The sequence below is a fragment of the Blennius ocellaris genome, assembly GCF_963422515.1.
Source record: "Blennius ocellaris genome assembly, chromosome: 8".
Taxonomy (NCBI): domain Eukaryota; kingdom Metazoa; phylum Chordata; class Actinopteri; order Blenniiformes; family Blenniidae; genus Blennius; species Blennius ocellaris.
In genome coordinates, this window is record NC_137657.1 from 10,481,131 (window position 1) to 10,500,668 (window position 19,538).

At 45.0% G+C, this 19,538-nt stretch overlaps 1 protein-coding gene across 1 annotated transcript; it reads right to left on the reverse strand.

The window, feature by feature from the left end:
- Window positions 1–186: 186 nt before the first annotated feature.
- On the reverse strand, window positions 187–19,024 carry epb41l4b (erythrocyte membrane protein band 4.1 like 4B; the record flags this gene model as incomplete). Its single annotated transcript, XM_080501380.1, has 23 exons — window positions 187–1,237; window positions 2,278–2,411; window positions 2,605–2,725; window positions 2,970–3,122; window positions 3,211–3,266; window positions 3,353–3,466; window positions 3,563–3,684; window positions 5,223–5,362; window positions 7,703–7,806; window positions 7,930–7,951; window positions 8,188–8,221; window positions 8,863–8,972; window positions 10,270–10,439; window positions 10,522–10,591; window positions 11,981–12,069; window positions 12,161–12,248; window positions 12,995–13,115; window positions 13,369–13,421; window positions 14,285–14,329; window positions 14,595–14,673; window positions 15,265–15,307; window positions 15,391–15,495; window positions 18,728–19,024. 23 exons carry the CDS (start codon window positions 19,022–19,024, stop codon window positions 1,174–1,176), a joined length of 2,334 nt encoding a protein of 777 aa, XP_080357506.1. The 3' UTR covers window positions 187–1,173.
- Window positions 19,025–19,538: the final 514 nt, after the last annotated feature.

Here is a 19,538-nt window from a genome sequence, read left to right on the forward strand (position 1 = left end):
CGGCTCAGAAGTGCAATTATCAGACTGACTCACTGAACCTGATAGCTGTGGAGTCAGATCAATGAGTAATATCATTTAAAACAACATTCCCTCACAGGGCGGGTGAGAACTGCGCACAAAAAAAGGCGAGCAGGGCGAGGCCCGTCCACATTCCCGTGTCAAAGCAGAGACCAAAGATGCTTCGGATTTGTCAAACTGATGATGTGGCTTTTATTGAGATCCAGCCGAAGGCAGGATCAACTCAGTCAAGACAGGCAGTACAACGGCAGATCCTCAGAGGAGGTGGTGGTGGTGACCAAGAGGAGGTGAAATGAAGTTGTGAAGCGACTAGTTGACAATTAGAAACACCTTATCTCCGAGAACATAACTTCTGAGAACAGATGTGCATGAAAATGTGACCAATAACTCGTACAGTGATGCATGATGTGCTTCTCATGACCACCTTCAACGCAGAACCAACGCTGCCGGAGAGCTTTGGCTGTGTTTGTCTCCTTCTGGTGGGCAGGCTGAGACTGCAGCCGCACAGTTTGGTAGGAAACCAGTCAAGACACTTGTCATAAATACCTCTTTCCACCTTCAACTCTCCCTGCATAAGAAGTTTCTCTCCAACCACAAGTTCTGAAAATTTTTTAAAACAAATTCCTGACATAATAAATATAGTTAAGAATTCGGCATTAATGACACCCTCTCTGTCACTGCCATCATAAATACAACAACTATTTACATTTGCAACAAACTTGTGTGATTTGAGAGTGAACCGGCTTCCACTTCAACAGTCGCTGTCCGAAACACAGTTTAGGCATCAACACGGAAACGGTGATGGAGATAAATAGTAAAGAAAGCCTCAAAATGAAACAATTAGATAAACATATTCATCATGCAGGCAGCACCAGTCACGTCCGTAGCTTGTCGGTGATGCGTGTGAGAGTATCCACGGGTTTCTGTCTCTCTTCTCTGCACAGTTTCAGTCTGACGAGTATAAACAGTTGTCCTCCTAAAATGAGATTTAACCAAATATAACAATTATCTGTATGCATATATATATATATTTTTTTTTTTTAACTGCTAAGTGTGCAATGCAAATATCCAAATGTCGATTGGTGCCGATGCCAAGAGGCTCCTCTCAAAGATTTTGCCCATTTTGCATTATCAGAGGTCACAGGGGTCAAGGTCTCAGAGCTCGGTCATCAGGAGGGCTCGGAGGATCTTCTCTCTGTCCAGCCGTACTTCTTCTCCGCTTCAAAGAAGAAAAAAAAAAAAAACCACACATGGAAAGAGATTTTGAGACATTTTGCAACAATAATTGGATAAATAAAACACACAAACTATCACATTTCAGGCTGGAACCCAGAGCAACACAAATTGAGAAAATGTCTTCTGCTGGTTTAACAGCAGAAGAGGATGTATTTTTTTTTTTTTAGATGGTACACAAAGGATGACAAGACTTCAATTTTGATGTCAATAGTAACCTTAATATGGACTTAATTCCATTCTTATACTCAACATCTGGTTCCTCAGTGCAGAGCAACACAATTTTAGCAGTGGCAATTTCATTTTTTATCTTTTTTTTTGTTAGATCCACAAAAGCATCTTTAATTCAATGATATTGGCCTGTTACTTGTAGATTTACAGCTACTGCAGTCTTGTCTATTGCACTGTATAATATTCATTACTACTACAAATTGTCTTTAAAAAGTGTCAGATCATTGCAATAAGTTTCCATATTCAAATGCTCCTTTGTTGTGGTATTTTGATATAATAAAAACAGATCAAATCAAACAATTGTAGTCTTTTCCTCTTTTTGACCCTTCAGGGCAGAGCTTCATACAGACAAAGTGAGGATCATGTGACGTGAACGTGTTCTACAGTTGAAAATCAAACGAGTGAAATAGAAAAAAAGACTTTACTTCAGCATGTCGCACATCTTTTTTTAGTGGTGGAAAGTAGAACTTCTGTGAGGTATAGAAGACTCCCTTTTTTTATTTTCTACTTCATTACTTTACTGAGTTCTACTGAGACTCTACTACATTGTACTTTCTACTCTGTGGTTCTTACTGTGGGTTTGACCAACCGAGTTCCAGATGTAAAAGCTACCGTATTTCCAGAAACGTGCAGATGATGTATGATTAAAAAAAATAAATAAATAAATACATTTTTAGTAAGGTGCGCTATTTTTAATCATCATTATTGTTGCACAGCTGTACTTTTTTAAATGGATCCCAGATACTTTCTTGCTCTCCACCACTGTGTAAGAGAGCAGAGCGGGAGGCGTGTTACCTGTCGTTATGGGCAGCAAGGTAAGGGACCAGGTGAGGGATGGAGCTACTGTAGTAAGAAGGGGAGAGGTGAGGGGAAGGCGAGGGAGAGTGACAGCATGGACTACCCAGCTCCAGTGCTGGCATATTATCCACCTGTAAATACAATTTGGTATATACACACACACACACACACACACCACAGACACACGTTCCTCTGTTTACTTGCAGATAATGCAGAGAGGGTGAATTCACTCCTCCAGACAGAGGCTGAAGTGCAGTGCGTTCAACAGTCGTACATTGGTGACGGGGGGTTTTAATGTGTTTGTGACAGAGGGTAGGGGGTCACCTGTGGGTATATGGACGGCTGTATCTGTTTGTCCAACGAACTGCTGGATCCCGACTTGCCGGCGCTCTGAGAGGCGATGGCCGCGAGTGCTTCCGGGAGATTATCTTCATCTTCATGGTTACTGATGGGCAACAAATTGAGAAACTGCAAAAAAGCTTTTGTGGCCCGCAGATTGCACCGCACCAAATGTCAGCGCTGAGGAGGCGAGATAGCAGGACTGTTGCTTCCAAGCACTCCGTGGAGTATTCATGGCTGGATGGACATTTCCCACTCACACAAGCACAGGTACTCTTCTAAAACAGCAAGTAAAATAATAATAAAAAAAAGGGGGGGGGGGGGGGGGGGGGGGGGGGGGGAGAACTCACAAGCTGAACTGCCGGACCAGTCGTTTTCTGCGGTTGCCGCTCGGGTTGCCTGTGGGCTGCAGCCTTTCTGGCGTGGGGTTGCGATCCTGCCAGTGGGGCGTCTTATCTGCCGTCAGACTGGATGCAGCCGAATCTTGAGACGAGCTCTGATACCTGAAAACCAGAGTCATCCCGCGGGGGAGTCAGTGGCCGACATGCCGACAGAGAAGTGGGCCTGTGAAGGCGGGGGTGAAGTACTGGCCTTTCATTGAGGGTCTCGCTTGATGTTTTCCCCCGGGGTGTTGCCGGCGCCTCCTTCTTCGTTAAAGACGTCAATAAGGACGCAGACGGTGTTGTTAGTTACCGACAGGTGCACAAAGAGGTCCGTCAGACGTCTTACTCACCCTGAACGCCGCCTCCATCTGGGCCTTGAGGATGTTACACTTGAGGTGTTCGGGGAGCATCGCTGGAGACGCCGGAGGATGCAGAGACTTTTCCGAGAGCTGCTTCTCGTCTCCCTGCCAAGAGGAGGGAGGCGAGCGGGCGGAAGGTTTAAAACCCCACAGAGTGAAGGAGGCCGGCGGGGAAACGGCGCGCGAGAAACAAAGCCTGACCTTGTTGTCGATGTTGACGTGCAGCGACGGCCACGGAGGAGAGTCGCCGTCCGACTCCAGAGCTTTGAGCAGAGAGCGAGAGACGTCCATCTCTTCCGCCGGGCAGGGAGGAGCTCGACGCTCTGGGTCACACAGAGGAACATTATTGTAGAAACACACGCGTACGGGTTCAGATTGCATAACAGGTTGTTTTAGAGAGTATGACACCAAACACTAAACATTGCTGGAGAAACAATGACAGACAAAACACAGAAAAGTTGATCTAGATTCTACTATAAACTATTATTTTATTATCGTGTTATTCTTCTCAGTATCTTTACTTTTTTTCTAACTTTCCTGTTTTTAATATGTTTTTAACACATTGCTTTTATCACATTTTTATTGGTTTATTTGTATGTTCGCAGATGTGCTTTAATTGTGTTCTATTTTTATAATCTATGGGGGTTTTTTTTAAACGCTACTCTCTTTTATTTGCTGTTTTCTTGCCTCTGTCAAATCTGTGGAAAAATGATAGCATTCAACAAATAGACAATTAAAAACTTGTGTCAAACTTGAAGATAAATGTGTTTTTTTTTCCAAATCCTTACAATTTGAGAATATTAGGGAAACACAATACTTTTGCTTCACATCACTCAAAACAACACAGACTGTCATGGCACACAGTTCACAGTTCTCTCATTTAATGCACAGGACTGATCCCTTCAATATAAATGATGGAATCATCAACAAGTAACATTGCGTCTATTTTTATTCCCATGCCAGGTCGTATGTCACATTTAAGGTAATGTTTACTCACACCACATCGTGTCATAGTGCGGTGCAAAGGATGTGAAAACGAGATTACAATACATTTTACAGAAGAATGAAACATTTATTTAACCCATGGAAATTCTGAGGCCACGATCTACAAAGTAAGTGTGGTCAATTTTATGTTTAAAATATTGAAATATGAAATTTCTTTTCCCCTCTATTGTGTAATTCACAAAGTTTTAAAAGGATGTTAAGAGACTTAAAACATCAACATCCTTGGGAGGAAATCAACACTACACAAGTACTTTCCTGTACAAATGGTTAACCGCTTTGATTTTTCTTACCTGGCTCTATGCTGCTATATAATTATTTACATTACTTTAACTGATTGACACAAGTGGCAGTTTGCTATGATTACAAACACTCGCCTACTGGGCAACAATGGGTGGAAACAAAACTCTGCAGCGTAAATTACATTTGCAAGACTGAAAAATGTGTATTATGTCTTTCATTGATTTTTTCTGTGCAGATCTAATTGAAAGCGGAAGATTAGAGTGATTATGTGTCTGTTTATTTATTTAATTATGTTTCCCTAATCACAAGTGAATAAAGACTATGGAGCAAATGAGACAAAGGTATTTTCCCCTCTTATGTGACCTAAAAGCAAAATGTATGAAGGGTTTAGTTTGTATGTTTATTTATTTTCACCTCTGGATCTGGCAAACCTCAAACAATTCAAACAGAATGAAAAACTTAAAACCTTAAAACTTCCCCATGTTCTGTCTGTTTCATGTAATCTAAAATATATCCTTTTTTTTTATTATTGGTAATTTGAGCTTTTTTGGAGGCCATCATAATCAAAATTTGTAATTTTAAAAAGCTTAAATCCAGCAGCAATGACAATACTCACTGTTCATGGTGTGTGTGTGGCAGAGCGTGTCCTGGCTGTGTGTGTGGCGGCGGTGGTGGTGTTGAACCTTCCCGGGATACGAATTTTCATTCTCTTCAACACTGAACTGATGGTCTGACGCTGCCCCGCTCAGTGGAAAACTAAAGAGAACACATGGAATCATAACAAAGCCCAACACCCCCACCCCCCAAAAAAAATAAAATATCATCAAGTTAGTAAATGTTACAAATATATGGTCACTGTGGTTAAATGCATTGATTAAAAACTGTTTAAACAAAACTATGCAGAATAAGATATCGCATTACAAAGCAATCAAAGACAGATTTCAGCAATTATTTCATTATTTTTCCACTCAAACACTTTATTTCCGAATCAATATGGCAACGTCCCAAAAGGCATTATGTAATTCAGGTAAACAAGGCAACACACGATGAAAGCAACACATAATCTGTAAACAGGCTGATTCAGCAAATCCATAACCGGACGTAACATTTCCGAACTGTTTATTCAAAAACCTTTAAAGCAGAAAAACACACACACATGCGGGATTCTACTACACGCTTCTATTTCACACACCACACGTAAAGCAGCTGGATCTCTAGACGTTTGCTCTGAGCAGGACCGGGCTCTGTCACCTCGTGCAGCACTTTGAGGAAAGTGATTTTAATAAATTATCTGTTACAAAGCTTACAAATGGTGAAGATTTTTTCCTTCTTCTTCAAGGCAGATTTGAGACGTTGCCGTCAATCGATAAAGGCAGTAAAACACAGATCGTATAAAAATATCCACAAGCAAAACGAAGCAAAGTGATCATCTTTAAACCTCACGTCTTTGACTTCAGATTTAAATTAATTAAAGCTCCACCCTGTACCCCGATTGGCTCCAAGCTCTCAGCAACCCTGAGTTTTACAGAAGGTGAATTGATGATAATATGCACAATCCAAGAAAAAGGGTGGAGACACCGACTTTCTCCCACAATCAAAACATATCGTGGCTCTACATTGTCCACGTGACTGAGCTTGTATTCGAGTTGCAAACTGATCCTAACTTGAATAAAGGTATAAGGTTTATACGGTATATAAGATGGAAGGATGTATGGATAGAAAGTAGCCATGTTGGATGACAGTGCGACCAATAATGTTGGAAAATACATTCACTTACATCTTATTAACTGTGCGTTGTTTTTCTTATGGGATTATTATATGATATATTAGACTTTTAAGGAACATATTGAGATTTGATCTTATTATATCTGCTCTTAAGGTCACATAGTCAGTACTGGCTATGGCTTCAGCCAGTTTTCTGTCCTACGTTTGTTTATATTTTAGCTAAATACCACCATCAAAAGCCACAAAAAACGACCTACAAGCTGTTCCTGTCTGCAACATATCCATAAATATTCCAAATACTACCTCTGGGCTCCTGTGATACGACGTCTTCACATTTAAAAATGCAACAATCCTCACCCAGGCCCTTCATAGATTAAAAGTGTAACTTTACAATCATTTCCAAGTAGGATTACACATTTTTACCCATGATGGACATTAAAAATAATGAAGGTTTAAGTCACAATGCATTTGACCCGTTCATTTCGTGGCGATACGTTGAGCTCTTACTGAGCCAGAGTGAACTGCATTAATAATGGGTACAGAGAGTCACCTTGAATTCTTCAGGTCAAACTGCAATCAGACTTCCTGTTGTTTTTCAGGACATCAACATTCATCTATCCCCTTTCACTTAACACAGTTCTCCCTCCACGTGACCCCTTAAAATCCTCTGGTCTGCATGATAAGGTCCTTTGCGCTTTGGGGGATATTTTAAGAAGGTGGGACGCGTGCCAGCCGGGAGCGGGGGCGTGATAAATGGATGGAAGTGTAAGCGGTGAGGGCGACGGGGACGAGTTCATCTTTCTTTTGGGGCATCAGTCCGTGTCAGTCTCACAGTGTGAACTTTTGGGGAGGCAGACTCTGAGGTCAGGCAGAGGTCAAAGCGCGGTCATGACCTTATCCCTGTAAATCAAACTGACGGATCCGGGGGAGATGCTGCTGGTGCGCTCCGGGACGGGAGGACGACTGGACACGGGACTCACAGCCTCAAAGGAAGGCCTGAACATGACAGATGGAGGACCACACACACACACACACACACACACACACACACACACACACACACACACACACACACACACACACACACACACACACACACACACACACACACACACACACACACACACACACACACACACACACACACACACACACACACACACACACACACACACACACACACACACACAGAGGTAGACAGACAGAACACAAAAACAAACAGACACACGAGGTGCGTAAGTGACATGAAATGAGATGAGAAACAAATGTGGAGAATCTCGCCCAAATAGCGGGAGGCGACGGAGGTTTTAGTGACTGAACCTTCGCGACAGATGGTCCGAGGATCATCGCCGCCCGAGGTCGCGGGCTCACCTGTGCGGCGCCGTGTGTCTGGAGGGCTGCAGGTAAACCGGGGGCGTGAGCACGGTGTGCGGCGGGTGCCACGGCTCGTGACCGATCGGAATGTTGTGTTGGTACTGAAGGAAAGGAAAAAAGGGGAGAAAGCGAGAGAGACGCTGAAATTAAACGTCGCCACAAGGACAGCGGCGAATCCGAGGCTGCGGCACGCAATGTGTGTGAGGTCATACGACGTCGCTCACCGGGTGCAGGCTGGGATCAGGGCTGGCATGGAAAGAAGGACAGTAACTCATTTTAACAAGCACAAACACAATATTTTAGAGTTTCGATAAAGATATATAGACTGCATGAAAAGTGGCAGAGATAAAATGACTTTACATATTTTCACATGGGACTACCGGTAACTTTGTGTGTCGGGGGTTACAGTTTTCCAGATTAAGGTCAAAGGTTGTGAAAATGCACAAATATTCTGATAAATACAACGTGAATGTCTGTTTTACCTGATATGTGGAGGCTTGGCTGGAGAAATAGCAGCTGACAAGAGAGAGGTACAAAAGCAGTTAGCAAAGCGGCACCGCATGACGTTATATTTTCATTTACTTGCACTTTGTCCACAGAAGCCTGTGGTTTCTTCTGAGCCTCTTTGCAGCCCTGTGGCTCAGCTATCAATACTGAGATCTTTGTTGATTTATATTACAGGGCTGAGTGACAAATTCACATTTGATGCACGGAAAGTGTTTGGATTGTCCCGGGGTAAATGCAACTTGCAGCCTTCATTGGATCATTTATATAAAATGGGATAAAGCCAAGAGTTTTTGCAGTTTGTGACATTCACAGAAGGTGGGAATTACGGAGGAGTCGCGACTGCAGCAGGTGCCTTTGACAAGGCAAAAAAAAAAAAAAAGGTGACGTGAAAGTCGAACAATGACTACTTTCTCCATAAAAGAACCAGTTGTCAAATTACCACCTAATGTTCAACATTCACAAAGACAAAGCAACGGGCGAGGGTTTCACAAGCTCCAACTATATTCCTTTCTCAAAAAAAGTCATTCAAATACTGCAGATCTAAGAAAGACTAAACCAGAAACCCGAATGCCTTTACGATAGTGAGCGTTGGCACGTACAAGGAAAAGCAGGAGCGGTTCGTCGTCAATGTTTGTGCTAAAAAGACTCACCTTTGCCCAGTGACTGGGTGCGGGAGGGGTAACGCTTGCTCGGCCTCCTCTCAAACGTGCTGGCTCTCCTCAGCCTGCCTCCATGAGTGGCCTGATACTCTGTTTTTCCACTGAGGAGAACACACACACACACACACACACAGGGAGGGCCAATCGGCTCAGAAAAGGACTGGATAACAACATATAGTTAAAAGCAGGTCCCGCGGATCTCGACGATATGAGCCCTTTGCATTCTGCTGTGCACACCTCTGTGCTCGATCCCCTCGGATAATGACAAATGTCTGACACCTCCACTCCTACAGTCACAGCTCCAATCCTCCGCACTGAGCCAGCGACCACACTGAGTCCCTCCAAATCGTCAACAAGGGACTGAACGCGCTCTTACATGTTACCTCTGCACATCAACATGAATAAACACATCTCAGATTGCATCCGCGCTTGTGTGACACTGATTTACGTTAGTTTGGAAACAAGTGGCTCAATTAAGTCGTGCAGGTTCAAATGCAACTGTGCCCAATTTACAGACCATTCAAAAAATAAATACATTTAAGGACATGTTTGCAGTCCATCCTATTGTTTTATGTTGAAAATGTTTTTTCTTCTTTCATTATTAGTATTATTTTTCTTGTTAACTGTACTTTTTTTTTTCCAATTACAGTTACCTCTTTCTTCATTCTATTGATATCTTTCAAATTACATTCATTTTTCTTCTTCTTCTTATTATTATTATTATTATTGCTATTACTAGTAGTATTACTGTTTAATTAAGTCAACAAAAAAGAAGTGCATTTAACGTTTTTTTTAAATGATGTCATGTAACTATTTGTACCAATTCTATAGATATACATAGATGTTTCATATTACAGAATTTGTTTTAAATCCATGTTTATTTCTTTGCTGTCAAAACAGCGTCTCTGTATTCCCTTTTGGATGCCTTCAAGTTTTACCTGATTTTACCTGTGTGATCACAAACAAAACAAAGAGTCGCGTATTACTCTGGTAGGTTTCTTTCCCTCGACATTCTGCAAAGCCTTGTCGTTTTTACCGCTGTAACCTGACTATTTCTCTCTTCACTTCACTGTTTTCATACTGCTTTGGTTTTGCTGCTCTAACAAACAACAGGAAGTGCCCCTCAAGAATTTGCCTTAATCATCTCTGATAATAGTCTCACACACACACACACACAAAAAAGGAAAATATGAGAGCAATAGCTCAGTCGCCATAGGAACAGATTCATGTCACCATAGATACACCGTAGCCATAGATACAAAGCTCCTTTTGATGTGACAGTGACACACACTTTTCCCCGTGTGCTTGCCACAGTGACCTGCGTGACACGTCTCGCCGAGCTCAGTGTGTGTGAGTCTGGACTGTCTAGGGCGGCGTACGGACGCCCCGGCGCCTTACCTGAATCTGAAGCGTGACCCGAGTCGCGTGAAGTCGCTGCGGCTCGCCTTGCCCGCGGTTGGCTGGCGCAGCCGGAAGAAGGCGTGGCTCTCCACGGCACACTTCCACAGGTGTTTGCAGCTTTTGGAGCTGGCCAGCTGAAACACGAAGGTGTGCTCCTGCTCCCGACCCTACGGGACCAGGAAGCCACCTCAGCACACGCTCAGTCCGTCTCCTCGCTTATTTCAGGACATGAAATCTGGAGGCACCAACCTGATCGTCGTCCTCCACCACCACCAGCGTGAGTCGACTCTTTTTGAAGTCCAGTCTGGTGATTTTTGGCCTGAACGACACACCAAGATGCACAAAGAGACAATAAATTAAAGACTTGAGTGACAATTTGATAACGAGAGCAAAACAATCACCCTGACCCAACCCTCTATAGTCCTCAAATCTACTATCTAAATCCAGTATTGGTGACTTAATAATGTATAATCACTCATGTAGAACTATCTACATCCAGTTTCTTGGATTGTCTATTCTCAAATTTTATGAGAAAAAAAAAATCACCTGTTGCAGTATTTTCACCAAAGATTAAAAGCAATGAATATTCAATCCCTTTGATTTTGTCAATAGATGAATAAAAGCAGACGTTACAACTCTAAAGTCCAAAGTTGCATTCAGCACAGCCACCGTGACTTTCACCCCAGTTCATTCTACATTCAAATCTTAGTTTCCAAATCATTTGAATAAAGTCTGGGCTCGGCTCCCTGCGTCTCAACCTCGCAATTTCAGGATGTGACTGACGCAGTGAATCTACCAAGTAATGATTTTCGAAGACGGGATACCGCAAACGTTTGTGCCGAGTGGGTTTTGAAGCACCCGATAGTCTGAAGAAGAGGAAGAGGAGACGTGTCAGGAGCTCCTGTATACACTTCATCTTGAGGGACTGCTTTATGGAATAAAGGGGCGACTGGAGATGAAATCAGTCTAGACTCGCACAGAAAGTGTTGACAACACTGTTTGAGGCCAGACAGGGTTTCCTCTTTCTTTTGGATGGGTGTCGTACAATAGATAGCTAAATATAACTAATGGCTGAAGGAGGCGGTCATGAATACACAACCACATAAAGACTATTCTTTTTTTCAGGTTTGGCTCAAAGATGTGATGCAAAATGATGGCGCCTCAATGGTGACTGGACGTTTTTAGATTTCGACCTGCTTTGGCTGAACGACAAATGCAAACCCCAGGGATTTTTCTGCTTGTGGTTCAGTGGTAATCATCTCCTACAGTCCAGAAAACACGGATTCTAGATGAATTGGTGACTGAGTTAGTGTGAATGTGTGACTGTCCATATGCTTGCAATCCTAAAGTCATAAACCGCTGTAGAGGATGGATGGAAAATATGGAATTTTGGCTTCAAAATTTAAATAGTCCAATTCACTGATATAAACAAAAAAAAGCAGAGATCTCTACTCAGGCTGTTGGAGCCTAATAAGGTTTTTGCTTAATAATGCCATATCTACATTAAAAATAACACTACAATCATAAAAGGTTGGCCAATAATGTGCATAATCTATCTCTTAATTAATGGCTGCCATTGTTTCAACTAGAAAAAAGTTGGGGTTGTGTACCTGGAATTAAACGTTTGAAACCAACTGCGTTGTGCTTCTGTGACAGATGAATGAAACTGTAGCTGGCGTATTACATGTTGAACGAAAAATATACTCACCAAAAGAAAAGCCCAATTTTATTGGAGCCTTCAAAGACCAATATGCCAGTGGGAGTGAGACCGAGCGCATACTCTCCTCCATCCCGACCCTTGAAGACACAACGGGCGCACATTCAGCTGTTAGCGGCCCGCTGACGCACAGTGGCTGATGTATATGATCGCTGAATGAAAGCCACACACCTTGACAAAGTGCATATCTACGCCGTAAAGTTCCAGCCACTTGCATTTGTTGAGGAAAGAAATCTCCGCTTGAGACGGGCTCTGTCCCCTGAGCACAAACAACGAGACCACGGTGGGTTGTCAGATAAAAAACTATTTCACACGCGTTCAACACTCGGCTCTGCGGCTCGCTCGGGAAAAAAAAAAAGAGAGAAGAAGAAGAAGAAAATAGGAAGCTATCAACTCTAACACCTGCTGCATGACCTCTGATGGTAATTGGTGTTAGCTCTGAGGGAGACGCTGTGTGAGTAAGCGTCTGGCTGCTTCCCTGACTCAGTTGTTGGTGTTTAGTGTAAGAATGACTGTGAGCTCAGTCTGTCCTTGTGTTCGCTCGGTCGGCCCGGTGAAGCACAGCATATGTGTATGTAATCTAATCCTGAGTCGGGAGCAATCAGCGCTCGGCTGGTTTAAACACTGCCTGGAATCAATCAAGACCCTCCAGGGATTAATCCCATAATCCCTCACGCAGGCCAGCGATAGTGGGGCTGAGGAGCGGGACAAGAGGGCCGGGTCACAGTGAAATTAGACGCCCTGGTCGACCGGAGCAGAATGACTTCCTTCTCTGCTCAGCTTCTTGCCCCGCTTGTTTCGAATAGTCGGGGTCAAATTGCCGACCACTGGATGCCCTCCAGTGAGGCCGATTTGACACAGCGGCCGTATTGTGGTAAAGCACTGCAGATGCCTGCGGGTGGGGGGGGGGCGGGGGGGGGGGGGGGGGGGGGGGGTAACGCTCATGTGTCCTCCGTTCCTAGTGCACAGAGAGGACAATGTGTGGGCTTTAACACTTGTTCTCACCTGAGATCCAGCCACCTGCTGAAGATGTCCGCCTCCATGGCCTCGCTCTGTTTGGGAGTGAAGCGAAACTCAGACACCAGCTCAGGAGAGTGCTCCAAGGGGTCGCAGTCTCCCAGCTCACCTTGAAATTAACATTTCAGCACAGATGCTCAGTGAAAGCCTGAGACAGTCAGACACACATGAGGACAGGAGCTGCTGGAACAGGGGCTGCGCACAAAATGCATACTGTGTGTCTAAATATGCAAAAAGCCTTATGTGCACATAGTCATTGCCCTCACTTACTGTCATTCATTTAAAGTGATTCCTGTGGTGTTCCTTTTGCTACTGTTTTTTTTTTTTAATTAAAGACAGCTGAGAATTTAAAGTGCACTTACTTTGTAAACAATATGACGCCAGCTCTACTGACACGTCGTATGGACATTTCAACCTGGGGGCAGAAGAAGAGACGGAGATGATGGGCTACTTCCAGAGTGACCGTTATACTGTGTGTGTGTGTGTGTGTGTGTGTGTGTGTGTGTGTGTGTGTGTGTGTGTGTGTGTGTGTGTGTGTGTGTGTGTGTGTGTGTGTGTGTGTGTGTGTGTGTGTGTGTGTGTGTGTGTGTGTGTGTGTGTGTGTGTGTGTGTGTGTGTGTGTGGGAGGAGAGGAGCAACCCTTTTTCTAAAATAAGCAGTCCTTCGCTGTTCTTGATCTTGAGCTTTATAATAGAGCTGGACTCTGGGGATGCGTGGCCCAGATAGCGGCAGGAGGGAGTGAGGGAACACACCGTCTGAAGTGTGTGTGTGAGTGTGTGATTGTGTGTAGAAGACAGAGACGAGACTCTGTGCAGAAGTCTATAAAACTCCAGTGTATGTGAACGGTCTGTGCTCTGCTACAGGTGAGCATTTATATCGGGTTTAATTCCACTGATGAAGATACGAGGACAAACCAGCTGCCAAATTCATTTGGTTTTAACTTGTAGCTCGTTTCCAGTCCTCTAGATGAGCTGATAAGACACCAGTGTCAATGTTCTCATCGACCCCTAAATAAAATGTCCCCAAAAAAATTTAATTACTCCAGTAAACAGCCTACAAAATAATGTTTTCAATCAGACATGTGGCCCAATCCTGAATCCATGCAGCCCATGAGCAAGTTTCCAGAGATGGCGATGGGAGGAGAAAAGTCAATTAACCACAGTTGAACCAAATGCCAATAGTAATTACTCCTAAAATGTAATAACTCTAAATGTACTTTAATGCTAATACATCCATACTTTAGTGTGTGTGTGTGTGTGTTCATGATGGGAAACTTACTTGCCAGACAGAATATCTTGTCTCAGCTGCAACACAAACAGGTACCTGTTGGTGGAACAGGCGACAGAACACAGTGAGCGACACGTCGGCTGGATGAGATCATAAATCAGTTGATGTATCGCGAGACGTTTTTCTTCATCTCTGACACATCATTTGTTCTAACAAGTCTCCGTCCGTTTGGCCTTGATTGCGATCTGCCCACAGCAGCAAAGTAATTAGCCCCAACATCCCCTTTGGACCTCTTTACTTGGGCTCCAGAGAAAACAGAGTGTGGATGGATGGATGAGTCCATTTTTTTTTTTTTTTTTACCTTGTAAATTCCTCACGCAGGTTATTTGGCTCAGAGGAGTAAAATTTCACTCTGAAGAACAGTCTGTAAGAGGGTCCATCTAAAAGAAGGAAAGATCGGAGGTAAAACGGTGAGCGAAGGCGGTGAATTAGCGAGAAACAAAGACGAGAATAGTACTGATTCCAGAATTCATTCAATCAAAACAAAACTTCCTGTGATTTATTTCATCCATTTAATCTCATCTCCTCTTTTTTCCTTCCCCCCCTGACATTTCTTCACATGGTCCATCCATCACTGTCACGAGGCCAGAGAACGCCATTCACTCACAGTTCTCTTTAGCCTACTTTCACACCTCCTTCCTGTTTTGTTCCAGCATCAATCAGTTTGTTTCAGGTCGAGGGACAAGTAAAAAACAAAGGAGCAGCCGACAAGTGCAACATCCATCTCTCTCTCTCTCCCCCTCTCTCTCTCTCTCTCTCTCTCCTCCTACTTGCACCATGTATCCCCCTGTTACCACCAGCCACAGAGCAAACAAGAGCAGGCCTCCTAAAGCGCACGCTAATCACCGTGTCAACATTTGATAATATTCCACCTGCTCCCCACTTAGCTGCTACCGCATGCAACTCCCTGCACCTTTACCTGCACACACACACATACACATTAAGCAAAGCAGGCTCAAGTGGAAACTTACCTCTGATCTGTTTCTTTATAAGCTTGGACATATCCAGCCAGTGCTAATAAAATAAAAAGAGACAGAGGGGGGGAAGATGAGTTGGAGCAGCTTGTGGATCCACTGCGATGGAAGAATGGAACTCACCGAAACTTGATCTGTGTCCATGAACTGCAGGCCGAAGTAGTCCGTCTCCACCAGATCTATGTGATACATGATCTGATCGAAAAGGTCCTGGCCTTTAGATTTGCTCTGCAACAGAGGAAAACAAACAAATAAACAAAAAGATCTTGTTTTTAATTTTCCGTTTCTGCTTTTTGTGGGAAACAGGATCTCCTCCGGTGGAAAATGTGACTTGTTAAAGCAGAGTTATGAGCGTCACCGTGCAGGTTTGGTGTTTCGACGTGACGGCGCATTAGGAATGGAGCCGGTGTCCGAACCGGGAAGCAGAATGACTTGTAACGGATGTCAGAGTGATTGTGAGTGTGCACACATTGACTCCAAATGAGAAAGATAAATCTCCAGGTTAAAAATCATCTGGTAAATAGTAAAAGATCCCATATTATCCTTCAGACATCGGTGTCTAGTCTTTCTTTGCCAATCCTCCTTTTTTGGGGGGTTTAAAAGTTAAAAAATGGGCTTAAAAAAAGAGATTATTTTCAACAACAACAACAAAAAAGGAGAAATTTAACATTCTTTTCTTAACGCGCAAAGATCTTAGCAGCCAGGTTCAGGTATAATTTTAAAAACTTTCTGCAGCATCTTATGCCAAAGACTCACTTAGTTCTCTAGAATGCTGAATTATTGGAAGTTCCTCATTTCTGAAAGAAGAAAGGAAGTAACAGCGATCAGCTGTCTCCTCTCTTATGGTTCAACGTTTCAGCTCAGGAAGTCAACACTTAGAGCTGGCTCAGCTCAACTCAGGGTCATTTTCTGAGTTAATCTGCTTTAGGTTTAGTCTTTTAAGGACCTTTGATACACCGAGTTTCTCTCCTCTCACTCTCAGAGTTTGAGATCTGCGCTTTACGCTGCCATCAAGTCTGCGTCCTGTTGATTTCATTTGCTTCCTTTTCGCTCAAACATCTTCCGCCTGTAACTGGCTGAGCAATAAAACTTCCCCCTGAATGTGGATCTTCTGGTGGCTAAAAGGGAGTTTTTACTTTAAACCGTCCATCGTGTGGACTTATTGAGTCCGTCTTGACATTTATTTGAACGCAAAGCGCCTCGACATATGTTGTGATTGATGTTATGAAACGAAAACAGAAATTATTTGAAAAGAAAAAAAAATGTAATTTTAAGTGAAATGTCTTTGTTTTCATTTTCCGTTATTTCACACTTTTGCATACTTTTATTTGTACCATCTTTCCCTGCACGTACAAACGTGGCCACGGGTCACCGTTACAACAAACTGCAGTATTTTTGTTCTTGACTTTATCTCGGCGGTTTTACGACAGGCCGCACCTCGGCGCCCCACATATGAAGGCCTCACCCGAGACTGACCCATATAAAACACCGTGGGCGTGTAGAGAGATGGCAGCCTCGTACTTTGGACCATGATAACCCGCCTGAACTTCCTGTGCGGCTGCATGTGAGGAAATCAGAGGTATTAACGGATTGGGGACATAAAAAAAAAGAAAAAAAAGGGGGAAAAAATGACTCTTGATCATTCTGCAGCTTGTAGTTTAGGGAGGATGATTGAAATCATGGCCTCCACCACATGAACGATAGAAATGAGGCAAAACGTGCCTGACAAAGTCAAAGGCAGTGAATATTTTCCTCCCCCTCCTCTTTTACCTTGTGTTTTGTCTGCATTCAGCCTGGAGTGACAGGCTAAAGGCTTTAATGAGCTTCTTTTTTTTTTGTGTTTTTCTTTTTGTGTTTTCTCCAGCCCTTTCAGTGCACCTGTATCAATGCCTGTGGGGAAACAAGAGCACGTGAACAAACTTGTTCTAACACACCTGTGACTCAGCCGCCAGCTTTGACAGCCATGTGTCACTTTGAACAGTAATACCTCAGCAGAAGCCGAGGCTTTTGTTGCCGCTGTAATCTCCCCCGTAGGACGGGAGAGAGCGACTCTCTCCTCTAACCTCGATGGCCCACAAACGGCCGGCCGGCCGTGTCTGGGGTGACGCACGGAAGCAAGCAGCAGCTTCTGTGACACACGCAACCTTTAAAACGAAAACGTCTTATGAGAAACCACTTACGCACACGTGCCCACGCACTCGCTCATCATCCCACCTACCCCCTCGCACAGCTCGTGGCACTCGTCTGTGTCACACAGTGCCCGTAGTGGTAAATCAGATCAGGGAGTCAGGGAATAGAGGGAGAGACAGAGGGAGACGGGAGTGGATGGAGAAGAGGGAGGAGGAGGAGGAGGGGGAGGAGGCAGGGAATGAAAGAGTAAGATGATGATGATGAGCGAGGGAGCAGGCCACAGAGGGAGTGTAAAAAGGAGATTATGAGGGAGGGTGGCACAAAGAGGGCAGCTGGGCGGTGGGGCAGGGGCAGAGATTGCCAGAGGGAGATCAGATTCAGGCAAGCAGAGAGAGAGAGAGCGAGAGAGAGAGATAGAGAGAATGAGAGGAGAGGAAGCGATAGGAAGAGGCTGTAAAGGAGCAAACAGGAGGGACAGCTTCAGGTCTGCCTCGGCTCCAGTTCCCTGCAGTCAGAACTGGGAACTAACGTGATGAATTGGCTGATCATAACACCATCTGGAGCGCCAATGCTCACTGTACAGGAAAGACACACACGCACACACACACGAGCACACAGGCGCGCACACACACACACACACACACACACACACACACACACACACACACACACACACACACACACACACACACACACTATATGGGCCATTATTACGCTACATGAAGGGAAACTTTGTTCGAGGCGAACTTATCCAAACAAAGGCAAAACACACTTTGTTGTCAGTTCAAAGTCAAAGCTGACTGTATTATTCATTAATTTATTTTTTTTATTTTTTTTGGTGGGGGGGGGGGGGGGGGGGGGGGGGTGTTCATCTTTAAAGCTCCAGAGCCTAAAACATGATCACCGAATTACAAATGTTGTTTGACTCAAGAGTACAGATGTGATGGCTTTCCATGAGAGAGCTGGAGTATTTATATTATCTTCAAAGCTGATTAATAACTTTGAAGCTCTAAGTTAATTCCAACGCCTGCTGGTGAAGTACAAAAAAAGAGCCGGAAAAGCTCTACTTTTATACTTTCTCCACCCACAGTTGAGTTCGACTAAACTTTTAATTGAATAACATTAATGTGGGTTAGATTTATAGGCTGACATTTAGCAGAGATCCCCCCCCCTTTTTTTTTTTTTTATATACAGCTCAGTGTGTCACATTCCTGCAGGAAGTTTAAAGGGCCCCACAGGGTCCCCGGGCCCCACGTTGGACCCCAGCATGCTGCCCCGTTGACACACACCGCAGGTCCGGTGTCAACACACCGTGCACGAGGACACTCACGGGTAAATCCACGTTCACGTCGGATCCGTCCAGCAGCAGCACGCGGCAGGTGATGGTGGTCCGAGCCGTCCCGGCCGCCGGGATGTGCACCGACGACCCCCCGGTGACCACGGCGGGCGCGTGCACGACCTGCTGCTGGTGGGCCAGCAGCAAGGGGTTCCCGGACACCCCTCCAGCTCCTCCTCCTCCTCCTCCCACCCCTCCTCCTCCTCCTCCTCCGTCCCGCTCATCCCTCTCTCTCGTCTGGAAGCGGCTCCGGGAGCGGCGGCTGAACGTCCGGCGCAGAAAGCCCATCATCTTCCCGGTCCACGGGGCGAGGAGGTCCGCGGCGCGTCCGTGCAAACTGCCCCGCGGCCCCGCGGCTGCAGCCGGGGTCCTGCTGCTTTCACTGCCGCCCCCTCCCGCTCCTCTTCCTCCTCCTCCTCCTCCTCCTCCTCTTCCTCCTCGTCCTCCACCGGGCGAGGAGTCACTCCGCAGGCACGGGGGAGACTTCAGGGCTGCCGATCAGTCCTCGCGCTGCACGCACTCTGGCCGCATACTAATCAAACTCCCCACCGAGGCGCCAACCAGTTGATTTCCAATCATCCAGCCCGGTGTGGAACGACAAGGAGTCTGTCACGGAAACACAAGCAGCCCTCCTCCTCCTCCTCCTCCTCCTCCTCTTCCTCCTGTCCTGCCCTCTCCGGTGCACCTGCCTCCTCCTCCTGCTCCGCTCGCTGTTGCGCACCGACTCTTCAAATCCCGGAGAAATCCGCTCCGCAGTGGGAACCCCTGAGTCACCCGGGGCCGGCGGGTGGGGAGGGAATGAGGT